A 20,174-nucleotide genomic window follows, 5' to 3' on the forward strand; every position below is an offset into this window, starting at 1 on the left:
TCATCAAACGGGACACCGGCATGACATAACAGCCTTCATTCAAGAGGTCATCAATTGAAATGGTCTGACAATCAAAACATAGCTTTGGTCATACAAAGAGTTCCAAGGAACAGAACTGCAAGAATACAACAACATTGCGCTACCTGTGGATGAAGCACGTGAACGCATTCCTCAAAGACAATCAACAGATTAAAATAGGAAAAAGCATATATATATATATATATATATATATATATATATATATATATATATATATATATATATATATATATATATGGTCATGAATAATATTACTGTATTATCTGTAAAGAGAAACTTTGGGATACTCATGTAACATTTTAATAAAAGCACAGTTGGTGTTTACTGGAGATTATGGTTTTAATACACTATGATTTATAACGGTAGACTGAACGTGTGCTCCTAATTTATGACGTTGCCGTTTGTAAGGTGATAAGGTAGATGAAATGAAAAGCTCCCGGCAGGCATTGCCGCAAGGCTTTCAACATAAAAAAAAAAAAGTCTGTGGTTTATGTCGCTGTAATGAGGAAGCAGATGGTGCTGTGTCGTCGCTTTGGAAATCCTAGCGTGCCTTACATGTTCCATGCGCCGCTTGCGGAGTGTGCAAACACTTTTGCAAAGTTGCTTTCTCATATGAGTCACCATTGGGGGCTGCGTTGTTCCTCTTTCAAGTCTGCTCGACAGGGAATCAGAACAAGAAGCCGCTTTGCTTAAATCTTCCCTGTAAAATGCGTCGATTCCTTTGGGGGGGGGGGGCAATGGGGGCTCACTGCTCCACCTGAAGGCTGCCGGTTTTGCCGGCGGATGCTTTGAAGCTGTTCACCTCTGTAAACACTAACTCTAGAAAAAAAAAGAAAAAAAAATCAGGAACAACAAGGTGCCTGGATACCTTCCAGGTGGAATCTCACCTTTCCATTCTTCCAGAGTGCGGTCTTTACTCTCCAGGGTTTGGTCGTAAGGCGGCGCCTCGGGCTCGTCGTCCGGGTCGTGGTACTGCGAGAAGTAAGGGTGGGCCAGAGCCTCGCTGGCTGAGATCCTCCCATCGCAGTCCAGGACCAGCATGCGCTTCAGCAGGTCCACGGCTAGAAAAGCCAAAAGGCAAAAACGTGGTGCTGGAAGCCAAAATGATACTAACGTAAATACTTGTGGCAAGGAGAGCTCTGACCTAGTGGATTCGCTCCCCTGAAGATCTTTTCCAGGTCTTGCTGAGGCATAAAAGGTAGAGACTGAATGTACTTCTGTGCCTGCGCAGAAGAAACTCTTGTTTTGTCGTTTCCCCTTTTCATATTTCAAACGGAGTCATTTAACTTTTGAAGAAACGCTTAAATGGATTGAGAGTACTGTACAGTACCACATTCCATAATGTGAGGAACACTACCTTCACCGATACCAAATATCGGTATCGGATCGATACCTGTCCGTATTTCAAAAGGTATCGCTACTCTCGATGGAAAATGCTTTATTGGAATAGAGAACTTGATAAGCATCTGCCATTATTTTTTGGGGGTGAAATGTTGTGTATCAAAAGAACTAGTGGTATCCGTACTTGGTATCGGCGACTACTCAAGCGATATTAAATATCTTGCAGTGCTTATTTGACCTCAGACAACTATTGGGTACGCGGGATTCGCAAAACTAAAACGTTATGGGTTTGGAGCCCAAAATTTGCACAAATAAAAACGAAAAAGTAATGTCACAGTAAAATTTAATAAAATAATAGACTGTAGCTTCCAGCATCATCATCTTCATATTGCAACCACTGATATCACTTTGTCTATTTTGGTAGAAAATTTCACTTTTTACTTCTGTGTTCGTTAAGTTTAAACATATCTGTTTTGTTCCTCTTCTCGATCTTTCAAAGCGGTTCGTTTTGACATTGTTACCTGATTTTTGTAGTTATATATATATATATATATATATATATATATATATATATATATATTTTTTTTTTTTTTTTTTTTTTTTTCAATTCAAGTCTCACATGCTCAGAGCAGATCTTCTCCAAGAGGTCCGGGGTGGGCGTCCCAACCATTTCCATGATTCTCTTCAGCTGGTCAATATCTGTTTGTTTTGTTTTTTTTTTAGAAGAAGAAGTGGTTAAAGACAGACTCCAGCCAAGATCAGTTCATCAAATTGTCTTTTGTGCAGCTCCCCGACACCAAACACAACAAACGGACTAATTGGAGCCCTTTTGTGGCGTCTCCTATTCAATCTCTTTTTCTTCTTGCGCCTCGCCTTCAGAAAAGAGATTGTCATGCAAATTCAAAAGACCTCTGTGGATCACTTTGCAAAGATAATGGAGGCTGGGAAAGAAAATACCGCGGCGGGCTCTTTGGGGGCTGATAAAGGATACAGTCAGTGCCGGGAAAAAGGACTTTTCCCTTCAGCAGCTCTCCCATGATGCATCCCACTGACCAAATATCAACTGGAAGGCAAAGCCAGCAGATCAATCAATAAAGAGCGGAGTTAAAAAAAAAAAACGAAGAAGGAAAAGAAATCACCGTTTTGATTGTAATGCATCCAGTTCAGCATGATTTCCGGCGCCCGATACCAGCGGGTGGCCACGTAGCCCGTCATCTCGTCGTCGGTTTGGCGAGCCAAGCCGAAATCCAGGATCTGTCGGTGCGGCGGCCGCGTTCACCCAAGGCGGAAAGTGAAACCGGGGAGTGTTCGGACTTACCCTCAGCTCACAGTCCTCGTTCACCGCCACGTTACTCGGCTTCAGGTCCTGGAAGAGGAAACGCCATTAGGGAGCCGCTCCGCTACATTAGCAAAACGCCGCTAAGTAAATCGACGGGCGAAAGCGACACTCACTCTGTGAATCAATCCGGCTGAATGGATGTACTGCTCGCCGCCGCCCATGAGGAGATAAATGACGAGACAAGGGTCAACATTTGCCATAAACTCACCCCCCAAACGTGCTTGTCTGCGAGGAGGCGGCTTTTGGCCGTTTCCATGGCAACGCGTCAGACGGAACAGCTGGAGCCATCTATTTTTAGCATGCCTCAGACACAAAGCGCAGTTTTTTTTGTTTTGTTTTTTTTTTAGGGGGGGTGTTTTGCACAGTTGTATATCTGTCTTGAAAGATTTATTTATTTGGGTGAATAAAGTAACCACATCAAATCAAACAAATCAAATCAAATCAAATAATAGTCAACACTTGTATAAGCATTGTAAATTGAGCATTTTTATTTGCTTAATAAAAAATTGATTATATATTATTGTCAAAAAATACAATAGATATATAAGTAAAATAAAAAAATATTATACTTGTTGAATAATTACCTTCTAAAAAAAACACTCATGTAAAAAATACAATATAAATACAAGCAAAATAACAAGTACCACATATATGCTATATTTTGCTGAGTATTTAATTTATTCTAAGAAAAAGTAATGTCGAAAAGTATTCCCGCCCTTTGGTTTAAATAATAAATAAGGACTGTAAATAATACAACAAAAATATCTGTAATATTATAACATTTGAAAAATTAAGACTATTTCATTTAATAATTGGAAATAAATTAAAAAAAAAAAAACATTGTACCAGGGATGGGTGAGTACCAATACCAAGTATCAGTATTGAGACGATACCTGGTCTATTTTTATTCTTAATAGTACTCTTGGAGCAGTTTTACCATGAAAACTAGAAATAATAAAACAAAATTGGCATACATCTCATAAAATTTGGAAATGTAATGTTGCAATAAAGAAGATTTTCTTTAAAATGTGTTTTTGGGGAGTTGTGTGACAAAAGTATTAGGAGTATCAGTACCTAGTATCGGTGACAACTCAAGAGTTAAGTACTAATACTGTCGTGTTAATGCAACAATTGCAATAAATAGGTGAATTTACTTATACATGAGGTAGACATGTCCATTTATTACGTTTATTTACGTAAAATGAAATTATTCGTAAAATATTTGTTCTACATTGAGCATGTTTTGTTTTGTTTTTTCATGAAAAATATTTGCAACTTTTTTTGTACCTAAAATAAAAAACAAATTTTCTTTTATCGGCACTTATTTTAGTAAATAAATCATGAATTATGATTATTATTATGCTTTTTTAAATGAATGTCTCCTTCAACACAATTGTTTGCCCCTTCAACCCTTATAAGGATATTTCCCAACTTAGTAACCCACCTTGAGACCACGTAGGAGCTGGTAAATCAAAAACTGCACATGCTCATCCGACAACCTCTGGAATTTAACTATATTATTGAGGTCCGCACCCATCAGGTTGGTCACCAGGTAGCTGAGGGAAAAAAACATCAAGAAACCAGAAGATCACATGCGTATGCACTTTCACATTCAAAATCCAAACTCACAGTTCATTGAAGTCTTGCAACGCGGCAGCGGGAGTGAAGACATCCAGCAGGCCGATTACCTAAAGGAGACGCAAGGTTGGAATCGATAACGGCGCAGACGGGCGGACCGCCGGGCCGCTCGGCTCGTCTCGTATTAAGACGCGCTCACATTCTCATGTTTCATGTGCTTGAGCAGCCGGAGTTCCCGGTACGAGCGGCGGCTGTGAACCAGCGACTGGAACGGCCTCGACAGCTTCTTCACCGCCACCTTCTGCCGCAGGACCACGTCGTAGGCCGAGCTGGCGGGAAAAACGGAAAAGAGGTCAAGCGCCTCGCCGGGCTTCCGGTCACCCGCAGTCACTCCAGATGCCCTCCCCGTCGGATTTCAGACGATCTTCCGACATGCGTGCCATGTTTCTGCCGTGATGCCATTTTCCATACGCGGAGAGTCACGCTCTCAAGTGGAGCGCAGTGGGGATCTCTTTCCGTTGCAGGAAGAGGATGCAGGGGATCGGAACTCATTTTCATTGAATTGCATGGTTAATCAATTAAAATTGGATGCAAAACAAAAGTTATATATAAATATATATATATGCATATGCACAATGTATTTCCCGCACTATAGGGCGCTGTTATCATATATAAGAGGCACTGAATTATAAGGCACATAGAATAGAAGCTACAATAGTGGCTGGGCTTGCGTTGTGCACCCACTAGACAGAATAATCTGAGAAATCAATCAGAGGTTTCAATCGAAAATGAAGAATAAAGATGATTTGTGGACAGAACTATCTGAAAAATGGGGGGAAAAAACTTTTTGATTACATTAAGACTGATAAAATCATTGCCAAGATGAATCGAGGGTTTAAAAGAATATAATTATGATTTAATTAAATACTGGACTTTATTTTTTAATCAAATTGCAACCAAAAACCTTAAAATACTGTGTATTATTTTGTTGATTTAAAAACAGTTTCTGGATTTATTCAATAAAATTGATTTTTGTTTTACAAAACACATGGTTTTTGCATCTTGTTCCGAAATAAATTGCTTCAAAATTGGAGCATATATATCATGTCAATATTTCAAAACAGGGTGTTATAAAAATTTTAGTTGTAATAAATAAATTTATAACTGAAATGCATAGGTAGAAATTGAAGAATTTACATTGCAATAAAGTTTTGTTACGTTTTTACCCCCCAAATTTGAAAAGTCACGATTTACGTGCTGTGTAAAGCAGTTTTTGAAAAAAAAAATGAAGACTTTTAGGTGCATCTTATAGTGCAGAAAATATGGTACTCTAGAAAGCTGACCTTTCAGTCAGGAAATGACAAAAATGTTTGATTCGTCGTCATCTAAATGCAAAGCATATAAATATCAGTCATAAAGTGGCACTGCACCAAGATGAAATCTAAACTGGACAATCCCAATCTCGGAATGGGGAATAATATGTCTCCAGATATGTCTCCAATATAATAGGTCTCCAGAGAGTTTCCCGTGAAAACCGATGAGGAAAACAGATGCATGCATACAAAAGTCACCCCCTGACAACGCCCCCATCCCCCAAAGACTGGATGTTAGCATTAGAAATGCAAAGCAGAGCCCTTTTGTGTGTTTTATATCATTTAAGACGACTCTGCTCGAGTTTCAGCGTGTCATGACCCCAAAGTGAAGTCGGTATCTGGGCTGGAACTTACGAAGCTGAAGATAGCAGAAGATAAACGAACAATATTTTCAAGGTGAGGAAGCAGTCTTTCGAAGGAGCAGAAAGTGTGATTCAAATGGGTTTCGCAACAAAGAGGAAGTCTTCATGGTGTCACACTATATCGCACGGAATTTGACCTTTGACACACCTGTGAAATCACATTTTAGAAGGGCATCCCATAAAATCATCCAAACATTCTTTTGGACGATATTAAACTACCAGAAGTATTTTTTTAACAGCATACACTCAGTGTTTCAAGATTTAAGCGACAAAAGTGATGCTGTCAGAGCTGGGGATCGCCATAGCAACCGTGAGATCCAACTGGGGTTTCAATGCACCATCAAAGAGGAATGCAGTGGATTAATTATTACGATGCCCTGTCGCAATATAAACGGTACATTTTATTGTTTCAAAAAATACTTTTTTTCCGATTTGCTGACTGTCTTGTAAAAAAATGCAGCTTCATTTTGATGACGCGGCCAACATGCATGCAGGCATCTCTGGGATGCAGCCTCGCCCCTCTACACACACACACACACACCACACACACAAACACAGTACTCACCACACCGAACCGTAGGCTCCGGACCCAACCGGCGTTAGGTTCTGGTACCGCTCCGGCACCTCCCACACTGTCTTATTCAGCTCCTGTCGGTAGAATCCCGGCCTGGCTGACATCTTTGCAAGCTGACAAGGCCACAAAATAAAAAGAGAAAGTAAGAACGGAGGAGGGGAAATGAGAGCGGTAGCGTTCGCTTGCTCGGCCGAGCTGCTGTGACGATGCACCGGCCACTTGCAGCCTGTCTGCCCAGCCCACTTCTTCCCTTTGTCTAATGAGCTGTTTTTAATCCTTTTCCGCCATCTGCTGGTGGAAGGTCGGCATCACATTGCGACCAACGATTGCATTTAATTTATGCAAGGGACAAAAACATCTGAAATGTTCATGCTATATTTTATTTTTACACAGGCATCGCGAAATGTGTACAAAACTTCATGAACGTGTCCTCGAATATCTCAAAATTAGGCAGGATATACAATACAAAGCTAGTTTTCAACATTTTTGGAACGGGCAAAGATAAGTTATCCCTCCGCGATTGCGATAAATATTTCATATATTTCATGTAAATAAAAAAATGAAAAAACAGGACAGAGGGGATTTGATTTAAAATACATTTTTAAGCAACCGGAGAGTGTTTTACTAAATGTAAACAAACCTGCGGGACGTGATCACGCAAAAAAGGCGTCACAAAGAAAAACGGCGGAAATGAGCGCTTTGTTATTATTAATAATAATAATCAACCGTAGAAAATGCTTTCAAGAAGAAGAATTGGGAATCGGCACTATGTCGCCCTCTATAGGACATATTGCGATAACAACGGCCAATAAATGGAGCCCTCCGCCTCCCCGTAATTAACCGCAGCAGCTTTGACACACCCCCTTGTCACACGTTCATCACCCCGAACTTTTGGCCTCCTCTCACTCATCTCTATTGACTTTCCTTCTTCGCACAGCGAGTTGATGAACTTTGACCATGTTTGACCTGAAGAAGCGGCATAGTTTGACGCTGAACAGCAGCAATCGAGACGTGGAGGAGTTCAGACGCGTGGCGGTTCGAAGAAAGGCGAAAGGCGCTGCGCCGGATTTCCACCCGGGTTAGTTGCACTCACTTTGAGCCAAACATGCGGTCACGAAAAAAAAAACGATATTTTGATGGTCTTTTGTATCATGAAGCCAATTAGTCACGTTGACTGTTGATTAGCGTTATAATTGCAATCAGTAAAAGCCAATAAGTAATGCACAAAAGTTTTAATCGACTCGAACAAGGTATGTCAACTTCCGAACATCATGACGTCACGAATATCTGAATCCTGGCGCATGCATGCATTGTGAATCGTGCTAATTGGTGCCTGTTGGATTATTGAGAGGCAAATCTCTTTCCCCTGATTCAGTCTGGACTTTGCTCTTTTGCCGCTTTTTGTTTGGCAATCTCACACACGCATACAAAGGCTCAGTGTTCCTCTGCTGAAGGATTTCTGTCACTCCTTATGTCTATTTCTTGCCCTGATGGTACCGATAGAATATGGAGTCAAGCAGTGCCAAGCGTGACTTGGATCTGTATAAGGAAAATGAAGCTAATCTTCATATAGGGAAAAAAAAATGTCATTTATGTATTAAAATTCCAGCTGGAATTGAATTCGGAGCAAAATAAAAGCCACGCCTTCCATATGCTGACACGTGAAATAATATGAGACAACACAGAAGTGAGAAAGCAGAAGTGTGACATAGTTGACGCTTTAGCTTGCTCCGACTTCAGCAGAGCAATCAGCGAGCTGGTCATAATCTTTCAAATTTATGGAAGGTAAGGACATAATTAAAAAAAAAAATCAGATGATGAATGGAGGTCATTGCAGATTGTGTTTTTTTGCATTTGTCTCCAACTTGTTTTTGGTCTATATCTCTTAATTTACTCATGCTACCCTACTAAGTCCTAGTGTCCTCATCAGAGGGCATCCGGGCCTTTCTGATGACATCTGTGTTTGCGAGCGATGCAATTACTTTTGCGATATAGATAAAATGGACACAACAATAGACATAAATGAATGGGTTAGGCCTCAAGAGGATTAAAGTTGACTCACTGTCTCAAATTTAAAAACATCAGTCTGAGATCAAAACAGGCTCATCTTTTACAGTGGGGAGCAGCGACGTGTACTGTGGAACTTCTCGCACCAAAAACGATGACGACGGAAACTGGCCATCCAAGAGGAGTCCCGACAAGCCACAAGGTGAGTTTAAGTCCGGTTTGAGGTCATTCAATTCTGAGATCTTGTGTCCTCGCAGTGCCTCCCAAACCCGCGCACCTCCTGTCTCCTCCGTTGAGAACCGGACCGCCGTCTTCATCCGGGCTCCCCCCGAGCAATTCGAATGAAGACAAACCTTCCATCCGAGCGGTTTACTACCACACGTCCCCGAGTCCGACCAAAGCGGGACCGGGTTTTTTGAGCGAGGCGCGTATGAGCCCGACCAGGCAGCCCCCTTCTCAGAAGATCCCCAAGCTCGCCGGCAGTCCGACGTCGGGGTCCCCGAGTCCGGGCAAGAGAGGCATCCGCGACTGTAGTCCTTTGAAGGTGGGAGGCCACAGTCCGGCAAAGTTGTCGCCGAGGAACCGAAGCCCTCTCTCGGGACTACTGAAGACCCCCAGCCCAGTTCAGGGGAAGATGGGAAGTTACAACCGCGCGGGTAACTCCAAATCCTGGCTGGGATTGAACAGGATCCCAAGTGAGAAGATCGACGGACAAGAGAAGACCACCGGGAAGTCTTTGAGTGCACCCAACCTCATCGTGTTTTTGAATGAAAGGTGGGCTACCTCTTGAATTTTGTCCAACACTAATTGTCCATTTTGTGGACAAGACCTCAGCTTGGCTTCCTACTTTTGAAGCTAACTTTCAAAGATGCTAACACTGTGGTGGTTTTCATGAACTCATTCACTGGAAGCCCAATTTAAAACAGACTTCATTTAACAAAAATTTTCAATGAAAACATGTCTAAGATCTGCGATTTACTCCAATCTGGCATCTCCACTCTTTAACTCCAGGTTTGTTTTTACAGAACTCCCTTAGCTGTAGCAGAAGCTTCTCCCTTGAGAAGTAGGCCTACTATCACAGTTAAATCACCAGCGGAGCTCCGGGTCAATGGCGCCGAGGGGGAAGTCGCTCTAAACCGACAAACCGATCCAAACTGCGCTGAGAAAGCCTACAAGATCCGCGTGGGTTCCAGGTTCTCCTGCAAATGGACTGAGTCCACTTGTGAAGACCAACAATGCGGGGAGAAAAATGAGAAGAAGACGGAGGAGCTCAAGGAGGAGAACGCGGAGCAGAAACTGTTCAAGATAGTCCACGAGCTTCTTCATACAGAGAGGGCCTATGTGGCTCGTCTCAACCTCCTGGACCAGGTCAGTGTGGAGGACGTGGTCTTGATCCGCAACATTTCACAGCTTCCTCGTTGCAGGTGTTCTGTCTGCGATTGACGGATGAGGCCGGGCGCGGCTCCTTTCCGGCCGATGTTGTGCGGAACATCTTCTCCAACATTTCGTCCATCTACTCCTTCCATAGTCAGTTCCTGCTTCCTGACCTGGAGGACTGCATCGAACACTGGTGGGTCCACTTAAGATTTTGAACAAGATTCTAAAACTTGGCCGGGCGACAGTACCGTTGTCCATAATTGGACGGAAAAAAGAATCTTCCTTTTAATGTGAACCGTCCAGGCACGAGCGCCCCGCTTTGGGCAACGTCCTCCTGCAGCACGCCCCCTTCCTGAGGATGTACGCAGACTATGTCAGGAACTTCGACCAGGCCATGGAGTTGGTGAGAACCTGGACTGAGCGCTCGTCCGCTTTTCGCAATATCATCCAGGACATCCAGGTACCAATAAATATCAGTTGTTATCCCAGAAGAAGGCTTCAAGAGTTTTACTCTCCATCTAGAGTCAGGAAGTGTGTGGCAGTCTGACTCTGCAGCATCACATGTTGGAACCGGTCCAAAGGATCCCTCGCTATGAAATGCTGCTGAGGGATTATGTCAAAAACATACAGCCGAGTAATCCGGACTACGAGTTTGCCCGGCGTGAGTATCGTCAAGTTGGTGTCCTCAGAACAAGAACATTCCAGTTTGGACCATCTGGGTCTCCCCGTTGCGCAGAATCGCTGCAGACAATTTCCATGGCGGCCGACCATTCAAACAGCGCCGTCCATCAAGCTGTAAGTTCTCCACCGTCGTCTTTTGATGCAAAATGACGTCCATTAAATTCCTTTTGGATTTGCGTAGGAGAGCATCAAGAGGTTGCTGGAGATCTACGAGATGGTCGGCGAGGAGGAAGTGGTAAACCCCACCAATGAGTTCCTCAAAGAGGGGCGCTTGCTCAAACTGGCCGCCAGGAACATGTCTTCCATGGAGCGCCAACTCTTTCTGGTATGATGATGTCTCCCCATGACTTATTTTGGACATTGACATCTGTTTTTTATTTCTTCTGCGCAGTTCAACAACTTCCTGCTGTGCTGCACGCCAAAGTTCAGCCTGGGGGGCCAGCGCTTTACAGTACGCTGTCGTATCGGAGTGGACGGCATGCAGGTGCAGCAGACCAGCAATGAGGACTACCCGTACACATTCCAGGTGTCGGGGAAGGAGAAAACTCTGGAGCTCCAGGCTAGGTATGTGCACTTTTTTGTGCAAACAAATGAACTTGAATTATTTTTGTTCTACTCCCCCAAGTCATTCTGGACCTTCAGGATTTGAATCAAAGTCTTAAAAAATAGCTGAAGCGAGTCCCTAATGAGGGCTTCATAAATTTTAGGTGTTTTAGTCACACATCTATCTAGTTTTGTAATCAGAGGCTGGTAAAATGTGTTCAAAAACAGAGATTGGGAGCTAAAAATGCTTGTTTTGGTTTTTAAAAGGTAAAGACAACTTGCAAATTTGGTGTTTTTAGCCAGAAACTTGAAGTCGAATCAGCATTTCGCAGGACCCAAAAAAATGAGGAGGCGGGCCGGATCTGGCCCCCGGGCCTTGAGTTTGACACCCATGGCTTGTACATAACTAGAAATAAACATTTTTTTCAACTTTCTACTGTATTATGTTTTCTGCATGCTTCAATAATTACTCTCATGACTTGTTTGTCATTTCACACGGCTACATATTTGTTTTTATTCCTCTAGTTCTGAACCGGACCGAAATGAGTGGATAAAGGTAAAAAAATTTTTTTGGGAGTGTACAGTGGTGATCTTACCTGGAGAAGATCGAAAAAAAAAATGACTTGTGGTTCTTCAGGTGATCCAGGACGCCATCGACGTGTTCCAGAAGAAAAACGACACGTTCAAGTTAGCGTCTAAGGATGTAAACGCAGAGGAACCGGTAAGTGTGAGACTACCTGCGATCTGGAGGTCTCCACCAGGTTGAGGCTCTACTTTCCCAGGCGGAGGAGCTGGGGCGGCGCGCCCCCCGCTGGATCCGCGACAACGAGGTGAGCGTGTGCATGAAGTGCGGCGAGCCCTTCAACGCGCTGACCAGACGGCGGCACCACTGCCGGGCCTGCGGGTGCGTGGTGTGCTGGAGGTGCTCCGACAACAAGGTGGCGCTAGCGTACGACGGCTACAAGATGAACAAGGTGTGTAAGGCCTGCTACTCCATCCTGACGGGACGGCGGCGAAGGAGCGCGGGTGACGCCAAGAGGCCGGCGGAGCAGGTGAGCGCCAGGTCATTCTGGGTGGGGGCAATGGAAAAAAAATAATACTGGCATGTGTTTTTTGTTTTGTTTTTTCTCCTCTGGAAAATAATACAACAAAAAGTGTAGAATTTTGCATTTTTAAGTGATTATTTTTGTGATTTATTTTAGTTTTAAAAATAAAAAAATGCTATTAAGAAAGGGGAAAAAAAACATGCATTTCAACTAGATGGGCGAGTATCGATACTAGTATCGAAACTGTTTTACAATCGACTAAAAATTCTAAAGTATAGAAAGTTGCCATTGATTTCATGATGAAATGCAGTTCTTACTTCCAAGTTATCTTTTTTTTTTTTTTTTTGAGGGGGGTCCATATCATGTACAAGTGGTATAAACCAGAAAAATGTTGTATCAGGACCTAATTTAAGGTTACCTTACGATTTATTTACATATTTCGGTGAAACACTTTTGAAATGAATCAAAACAAAAGGATTTTGTGAGCAATAAGCTATTTTAATGAATATATGATTGGGTGAGTAGTTAATCAACAATAAGATGAAAACAGTCAATTGAATTGCTCTCATTTAGTATATATTATGTATGTAAGATTTCTGTACAAAATGTGTATAAGAGGCTTATTGTGATAATCCATGCGTACATTAGTATCAGCTATGTTTACTAATTTAATTCAATAAATATTTGTATCTTATTCCAAATAGTCAATTTTAGAGGGGAAAAAAAAAACCACGGCAAAATGAATATCTCACATGGCAAGTGGATTTATGATGCAAATCTCCATCTGAATGCGGTACCTTTTTGTTGTTAAAATCCAAAATGTGTTTCCCAGTTGGAGTGTTTTCCAGCTTCCTGCGTGATAAGCAGCTTCCTGCGATATGGCGACAATCCCAAAACTTGGCAGCGGGTGTGGGCCGTGGTCAACAAAACACAACCGCTCTTCCTCTCTCTGTATGCTGCTCAACAGGTAATCCAACTGTATTATATTTCTTTTTTTCATAAACAAAATGGTGCATTTTTTTTTTTTCCCCCTCAGGATGGGAAGCCTCTCTTGTGTATTCCTCTGCTGGGCTGCACGGTGGACGACTCGCCCCACGGGGAATCCTGCTTCAATTTAAGACAATCCAAAAACTGCCACACGTTCACCTGCGAAGAGGCGGAGCTTAAACGGGCGTGGACGGCCGCACTCACGGCGGCGGCGACGGGCTCCGATGACCGCGCCAGCGAATCCAGCGGGGAAGAATTCATCTCTGTTTAAAAATGCTCGACATTCAAACGGAGAAGTGCGTTTTTCCTCACAGGTTCTGTGGCACTTTATTTCTGAAATGGTTTACAGTAAAATAAATAAATAGTTTTAACACCAATCGGACTGTCCCTACTACTAAGACGTTTTGCTTGAGCTTGCCGTTGGGGGTGAACGATGAGACGTTACAAGATTGGAATTAGTTTTAGAAAACACATTCATTTATTTTCACCAGCAGCCGCACAGGGAAACTACAGTGGTACCTTGACTTAAGAGGTGTGAAAGTGTAGGAAGCTGTCAAACTAAAGAGGAAAAAAAAAACGAAAAATGCGGTATTTTTTTAAGTTTTGAATACACAAAAAGCTAGTGCTGGGCCCACTGTCAACAAAGTAGCTTGGGTTGTGCTATACAAGTATCCCTATATATGGAATATACATTCCTAGTAGTATTTCTTGGTGGAAAAGGAAGTGTGAATTTTTAAACTAATTCTCCAAGTATCCTAGATTTATCAAGTAATATATGCCATAAGGTTTTTGTTTTTTTTGAAGGAAAAAAAGAATCAGAAGTGAGATGTCAAGGTACCACAACAGTCAGCAGAAAATGACTTGCCTTCCTCCCCTGCTGGGCTACGCTTTGTCTGCATTAGTGTTCAAACCCCAACTGGACGTTGGATGCAGAGGCTCAGCTTGCAGCGTGCAAATAACTCCGCGCGGACACCACTTTAGCCTGTTCAAAAGATTTCAATTTGGTCTCAGCTGCGGCTAAACCAAAAAAAAAAAACAAAAAAACACGCACACATTCAACCCAAGTGTTGATTTGTACATAAATGCTTCAACTAGGCCTGCAGGAGACCCACACACAGATAAAACGGTATTTACAGGACGCTACTTTTACCAGGTCGTGTTTAGCGGTCATGCAACACAGTCTCAAGAGTCCACGTTGGGGGAGGGGAGGGGACCCATTGGAGGTACGTGGAGAGTCTAAAAAAATAAATAAAAATGATGTGGACGGCGAGAGCGGGTGTCTCAGCTGCAGCAAAGCTGCTCGGACAGCAGGAGCGTGTCGAAACCGTAGATCTCCAGCAGGTGGAGCAGGAAGAGGCGGTCGCCGTGCGGGTCCAGGCCCATGACCCTCACGTTCTCGGCTGTCAGCGTCGGGTCGGGACTGGCCGCCACCTCGCTCAGGGTCTGGAAAATCCTGTTGTTTTGCTCCAGGAAAAACCTGATGACAAAACGCACGCATCGCTTGTTCCGATTGAAATATTTACGTTCAATTATGTTATATTTTTAGGAGTCCAGAAATCTCTTGTTATTTCTTAATATATTTTCGTTTTTCTGCGTTTGACTTGGGGAGGGTCTAAATGTTCATGCAACCTAGAACATTTAATGAACAACAAACAGGAAAGAAGACAACTAGCTTTTTCTCACGAGGAGAGCGGACTGAAACCTGCACCTTCTCGGATCTGCCTCCGGTCTAACTACAGATCTTTACAACACATCTGAATTACAAAAGCCATTGCTGCCCTGCACCATCATAAACGACTTATTACAAAAAAAAAACCCTAAACAAATATGGGATAACCTATATAGAATTATTCTAACACTAAAATAAGCTGGTACTGAATGAGTTAATGAGAATGAACTTACAGAATAAAGAGATCCTCTTCGCTGGATACGGAGTCAGCGTTCTCCTCCTGGGAGTACAGCAGCATTTTCCTGCAAAACATACAATCAACATACATCTTTTTTTTTTCCCGCCATGTTTACACACCTCTGCTCGGTGAGCTTGCGATACTTCTCGCGGTCGGCGGTGCTGATGCGAAGCAAAGGCTTGAGACCCTCCCTGTAGGTCTTCACGTTCTGATTGTCCACGTAGACGTCGTACAGATCTCGCTTCTCCTCGAAAATCTTTTCAGTAGTGCCTGCAGGTATTTGGATTTTCAGTATTGGCGACATGGAATGAAATTAATCAAAAAGTACAAGTAATTTGATCAGTGATTTGATGAGTGATTTAATCACTCACACGCCACGTAGGAGAGCTCATTCTCCAACGCGCTAATGTCGGCCACGTTGACATAGAAGAAAGGGCGGAACTCGGGCACGGCCGCGCCCACTCCAGGGATGGAGATGTTTGCCAGGCAACAGCAGCAGTATACTAAAAAAAGGGGCGGGAGTTAGCTGTGTGTTTCGTTCACCCCGCTGTCAAAACACAGCTGTTTGTGGGCACCTCTGTAGCAGACCACGCCCACGGGCGGCGGGGAGAAAATGAGAATCCTCCTCCGGAGCAACGCCAGCTTCCACAGCACCATGATTTGCTCGCCGAAAAAACGGATGAACTGGGACATGCAGCCGGCTGGGTGGGTAATCTGGTGCGAAAAAAAAAACGTATTAATCTTTGAAAAACACAAAAAAAAAACAGATGAGGAAGGCTGAGATGTGCTGAGTTTTACCTTCATTTCTGGGTGCATGCTGTGGTTGATAACAGCCCCCCAAGCATTGATGGGGCAAACTGAGACCACGTCGTCACCGCTAGAGGGCAGCAGTGCCCTTTTGTCCTCATAGAAGGCCTCCAAGGGCGAGTAATGGCCCGGGGACTGAAGCTGGAGCCTGGAATCGAATCAAAAACCGCACATTCAGCAGGAAAACAAACGTGAAAAAAGAAGAGGGTGGAGATGCGAAATTTGGAGGACATTTTCTGTGTTCATACATTATTTCCATTCTCTCGGAAATACGGAAGAAAGTTAGGGACGGTGTAGAAAAAAAAATGTTGGGGGAATCCTCACTTTTATTTTTTTAATTGCAGCGGCGCTCCCAATTTAGCATTAGCAATAAGCTAAGGTGCTAAACTGCACTGTTTTTAAATTTACAAACGGTTTCTATGTGATGTTTCGCACGGTATTGATCTAGCCAAAAATGAAGTCAACACAAAAACAAATAAACCTAAACATTCCACTAGATGGCGCCAGAGTAATACTTTGGCCAGTTTTTTTTTCAATAAGAATGATAGGCTTCCAAGAATGAAAAAAAAAAAAAACAAGGGAGGGAGGCAGCATGATGAGAAGCATCCACGAGATGTATACCATCTTGTGACCAACAGGGAGCTCTTTGTGAAAAGCACAAGTGGATGAGTAAGGCGCATGAGGTCACAACTTAGCAAATATTTAAGTTGTAACTAAAGACCACTATGCAATACCTGACTTGATGCTCCAGGAAGCTCATGTAGCGGTAGAGCAAGGTGTAGGAAGGCGACAGGATGCCCACCGACTTCATTCTGGCGCCGCGCTCTGCCGTGCTCTCCACCGCCATGTTGGCGAAGCAGGCCAGGCCGAAGTAGGAGCCTTTCCGGAAGTAGCTGGCCACGCAGAAGATAAAGCTTGTGAATCATGCAAGCCACGCCATGGCCAGATGGCTGAGCTGCTCCTTTTTTTTTTTATTTTTTTATTTTTTTGGAGGGGGGGTTCTTTATTTTTTAACCTAGAGACTCATTCTGCCAGGCAAAACATGCAGACTTTCATATTGTTGTTATTGTTTGGGAAATTTATATAATGAATATGTATCATTTTTTTTTAACTACACATGAATCAACTGTGTAATTTTGTCAATATCATGAAGTGGAATTCCAATATTCCAGATTGTTTTGAGTTTGTTTTGTTATAACAAAAACCCCACACATTTTAACGACTTATTTAATACATTTCTAATGTAATCCCGCCAACAGAAAATATGCAACGTGTTTTTTGTTTTGTTTAATGTTGATGTGACAGACCATATTTTTCGCATAGGGCATAGGTGACAAACTCCAGTCCTCGAGGGCCGGTATTATATATGTTTTTCGGTTTTCTCTCCCCAACACACCAGATTCAAACCATTAGCTCATTAGCAAGCGCTTCCGGAGCTTGAAAATCATGCTAATCATTTGAATCGGGTGTGCTGGGGAGAGAAATTTCAAAAACATGCAGGATACCGGCCCTCAAGGACTGGAGTTTGACAGATGTGGCATAGGAAAACGAATGTTATGCTGACCACTAAATGCCGCTAAATTCCACAATCTGTCCCTTTAAATTGCTGGGGGGAGAAATTTCAAAAACATGCAGGATACCGGCCCTCAAGGACTGGAGTTTGACAGATGTGGCATAGGAAAACGAATGTTATGCTGACCACTAAATGCTGCTAAATTCCACAAACTGTCCCTTTAAATTGCTGGGGAGAGAAATTTCAAAAACATGCAGGATACCGGCCCTCAAGGACTGGAGTTTGACAGATGTGGCATAGGAAAACGAATGTTATGCTGACCGCTAAATGCCGCTAAATTCCACAAGCTGTCCCTTTAAATTGCTGGGGAGAGAAATTTCAAAAACATGCAGGATACCGGCCCTCAAGGACTGGAGTTTGACAGATGTGGCATAGGAAAACGAATGTTATGCTGACCACTAAATGCCGCTAAATTCCACAAACTGTCCCTTTAAATTGGATATTAATAAGTATGGATGGGTGAGTATTGATACTTGGTATCGGTATCTGGTTTTATTTCAAAGTATCGATAGTGCAGGTTCAAAATCACAAACTAGGTATTGTAAATATTGCCGATAATTTATTAAGATTTTGAGAAAAATGTGATAGGTATTTTCCTTTAAAATTATGTCATTGTTTTTGGATGGAAAGACTGTGTAAGTATAAGTGATACTAATTCTTGGTTTCGGGGACGAATCAAGGGTTGAGTACTCATAGTGGTATCGGTTTGAAAAAAAGTAGTATCGAACATCCACAATATAAAGGTTAGCCAAAGAAATGGATTGTACACTTACATAAAATCTGTGGTGACTCTGTGGGAGCCGCTGGCAATGGCCTTAAACTCCACTCCTTCCAGGTCCATTTCCTTAGGGAGGCACCACTCAAGCATGTTGCCTGCCGCACACACACACACACACACACACACATGCACATAATTCATCTTAACACGGACACGTGGTGACCAACAAGTCGATTCCCTCAATATGTTATGCGGCAGCTGAGTAAATATGCTGATAAGAGGAGGAATTTTGGAGACATGTTTAGTGCTGGCATGCAAAACAATCAATGGTTGAGTACAGTTCAGTTGTATTTAACTTTAAAGTTCAGTATGTGCTAAATAACCAAAAACGACGTGTTCATACTCCCGAAAAATATTCATGAATGCGGCACATTTGCTTTTACGGTCACAGTTTTCACAGGGTACATGGAAAGATGGAAGATTGTTCTTATTTAAGCCAAGAGCCTTGTTCCGCCTACTGCTTGGTGTCAAAAAGAAGTGGAAGGCCAACCGCCATCAAGTGTCCCAGCTGTCCTCCGCACATGCAAAAGCTGCTGTTTTATTCATTATTCTCGGGGATCATTGAAGCGACGTGGCTATAGCGTGTCACAGGAAACCCGAGCGTAAAAAAAATAGAGTGTAGCAGTCACAAGATTACTCATTAATGGATGATTTAGTCAATTCAAGGCCAGGTCATAAAACAGGGCCACACCTGTTTGAGACATGCAGACAGATTGCTTTCCATTCATTCATTTGTTTAGATAGCAGTGGGAGACACATTATTCTTTTGATTTGTGCAAAAGGCAGAAAATATAAAGTGGGCATTAAAGGCGCAATTGGTCCACCCAACATGTGCCAGTTTAATTGACTGGCCAAATTGCATTATTTGACATCCCACCTGTTCTGGTGTTGAACGTAACCACAAAAACAGACACGATTTGGTCCTTTTCCTCCCACGTAACCATGCGATCCTCCAGCGGAACATCCTGTGCCGAATCCGAGGGATGCTCCGCCGCGTCTGGGCGCGGGGTTGAATCCGAACCCGCTTGGGTGATGGAGGGCGCGGGTGGGGCGCCGCAGCAGTCTGGACCCCCCGGAGAGCCGCTCCACCCAAGCCCCGGCGCGGAGGAAGACGGCAGGCCGAGGTTGTTGGAAGGACTCCCAGGTCGGTCCGCGGACGGCTTTTCCGCCGACGGAACCTCCTCCCAGTCCAGCAGAGGGGCTCGATCAGACCGTTCACCCATCCCGTCTGCGCCTCGCAACTGATGGATCAGGCGATAGGCGCCAGCAAAGCCATCTGTGGAAGACGAGGGTTCAAATCCGCACGTCGGACTTGTTCGGAATGCATCAAAAGGCGTGCATGCTGTTGCTAAAAATTACAGCCGCAGCACATACGAGATTCTTCCCAGGGAGATCATAAATTTGATGCTGTTGAGAGAGGGGCAACTCCTTCGCCCCAGCCCGAGTTGCGTTCACTGGCATACTGTTCAAATCCCCTTTCGAATCATTGAGATCAAATTTGACTATAATATATCTATTTTTCATTGTATAGTCATCCAAAATCGAGATGCGCAAAACATGAACAATACACTTCTCAGCGTCGCTGTTTCAAACTGCATTTTGATTTATTAAAGTAAGGCGGAAAATCAAAACTTATTTTTAAAGATCCGTGGCTGGCTATGGTATTGATAATAATTCTTACAATATTCATTTATAGGTCTTGTAACGTTTTTAAACGAATGTTCGCCAACGTTTGGGAGCGATTTGACGTCTTGAACGCACACTGTAGGGACTCATAGTTCTTGCAACCGCCCGCACTTTCGACAAAATGTTTTTTTTATTTCGACTATTTTTACGACTTTATATTGATAGTACAAAATTAA

The 20,174-nt window shown here is 43.1% G+C and overlaps 3 protein-coding genes across 4 annotated transcripts; 1 reads left to right on the forward strand and 2 right to left on the reverse strand.

Annotated features, from left to right (window-relative positions):
• Positions 1 to 21: 21 nt before the first annotated feature.
• mapk11 (mitogen-activated protein kinase 11) lies at positions 22 to 7,250 on the reverse strand. The gene is made up of 12 exons (XM_088407037.1): positions 6,598 to 7,250; positions 4,497 to 4,626; positions 4,349 to 4,407; positions 4,164 to 4,275; positions 2,833 to 2,862; positions 2,699 to 2,746; positions 2,520 to 2,634; positions 2,372 to 2,443; positions 2,000 to 2,079; positions 1,184 to 1,262; positions 927 to 1,100; positions 22 to 858 (listed from the first exon to the last, which is right to left on the reverse strand). Exons 1-12 carry the CDS (start codon positions 6,708 to 6,710, stop codon positions 785 to 787), a joined length of 1,086 nt encoding a protein of 361 aa, XP_088263163.1. The 5' UTR covers positions 6,711 to 7,250; the 3' UTR covers positions 22 to 784.
• A 282-nt stretch (positions 7,251 to 7,532) lies between these two features.
• On the forward strand, positions 7,533 to 13,624 carry LOC148405623 (FYVE, RhoGEF and PH domain-containing protein 4-like). 2 transcript variants are annotated; one of them, XM_088407031.1, is made up of 15 exons: positions 7,533 to 7,684; positions 8,723 to 8,815; positions 8,871 to 9,387; positions 9,639 to 9,981; positions 10,038 to 10,183; positions 10,294 to 10,450; positions 10,513 to 10,651; positions 10,727 to 10,785; positions 10,853 to 10,996; positions 11,063 to 11,235; positions 11,740 to 11,770; positions 11,852 to 11,935; positions 11,997 to 12,266; positions 13,093 to 13,227; positions 13,297 to 13,624. In XM_088407031.1, the coding sequence occupies exons 1-15, from the start codon at positions 7,564 to 7,566 to the stop codon at positions 13,516 to 13,518; spliced, it is 2,634 nt and encodes an 877-aa protein (XP_088263157.1). In that variant the 5' UTR covers positions 7,533 to 7,563; the 3' UTR covers positions 13,519 to 13,624. The 2 variants fall into 2 exon arrangements, with proteins under 2 accessions (XP_088263157.1, XP_088263156.1); XM_088407030.1 differs by having other exon boundaries at positions 10,513 to 10,785.
• LOC148405624 (DENN domain-containing protein 11-like) lies at positions 12,212 to 20,139 on the reverse strand. The gene is made up of 10 exons (XM_088407034.1): positions 19,190 to 20,139; positions 18,308 to 18,407; positions 16,696 to 16,854; positions 15,953 to 16,109; positions 15,730 to 15,868; positions 15,526 to 15,657; positions 15,274 to 15,424; positions 15,150 to 15,218; positions 13,058 to 14,724; positions 12,212 to 12,283 (listed from the first exon to the last, which is right to left on the reverse strand). The coding sequence occupies exons 1-9, from the start codon at positions 19,533 to 19,535 to the stop codon at positions 14,529 to 14,531; spliced, it is 1,449 nt and encodes a 482-aa protein (XP_088263160.1). The 5' UTR covers positions 19,536 to 20,139; the 3' UTR covers positions 12,212 to 12,283; positions 13,058 to 14,528.
• Positions 20,140 to 20,174: the final 35 nt, after the last annotated feature.

Source organism: Hippichthys cyanospilos, chromosome 22 (assembly GCF_059441005.1).
Source record: "Hippichthys cyanospilos isolate Australia breed blue-spotted pipefish chromosome 22, RoL_Hcya_1.0, whole genome shotgun sequence".
NCBI classification, from domain to species: Eukaryota; Metazoa; Chordata; class Actinopteri; order Syngnathiformes; family Syngnathidae; genus Hippichthys; species Hippichthys cyanospilos.

Excerpts from the sequence above, each read along its gene's own strand:
- mapk11 (XM_088407037.1), bottom strand. The coding sequence starts at position 6,710 with ATGTCAGCCAGGCCGGGATTCTACCGACAGGAGCTGAATAAGACAGTG. Across the intron at positions 4,276-4,348 it reads TTGCAAGACTTCAATGAACT|CTACCTGGTGACCAACCTGA; the intron begins GTGAGTTTGGAT and ends TTTTTCCCTCAG. Across the intron at positions 1,263-1,999 it reads AGAAGATCTGCTCTGAGCAT|GCACAGAAGTACATTCAGTC; the intron begins GTGAGACTTGAA and ends TCTTCTGCGCAG.
- LOC148405623 (XM_088407030.1), top strand. The coding sequence starts at position 7,564 with ATGTTTGACCTGAAGAAGCGGCATAGTTTGACGCTGAACAGCAGCAAT. Across the intron at positions 9,982-10,037 it reads GTCTCAACCTCCTGGACCAG|GTGTTCTGTCTGCGATTGAC; the intron begins GTCAGTGTGGAG and ends TCCTCGTTGCAG. Across the intron at positions 10,451-10,512 it reads ATATCATCCAGGACATCCAG|AGTCAGGAAGTGTGTGGCAG; the intron begins GTACCAATAAAT and ends CTCTCCATCTAG.
- LOC148405624 (XM_088407034.1), bottom strand. The coding sequence starts at position 19,535 with ATGGGTGAACGGTCTGATCGAGCCCCTCTGCTGGACTGGGAGGAGGTT. Across the intron at positions 15,658-15,729 it reads GGGCGTGGTCTGCTACAGAG|TATACTGCTGCTGTTGCCTG; the intron begins GTGCCCACAAAC and ends CCCTTTTTTTAG. Across the intron at positions 15,219-15,273 it reads CGCAAGCTCACCGAGCAGAG|GAAAATGCTGCTGTACTCCC; the intron begins GTGTGTAAACAT and ends TATGTTTTGCAG.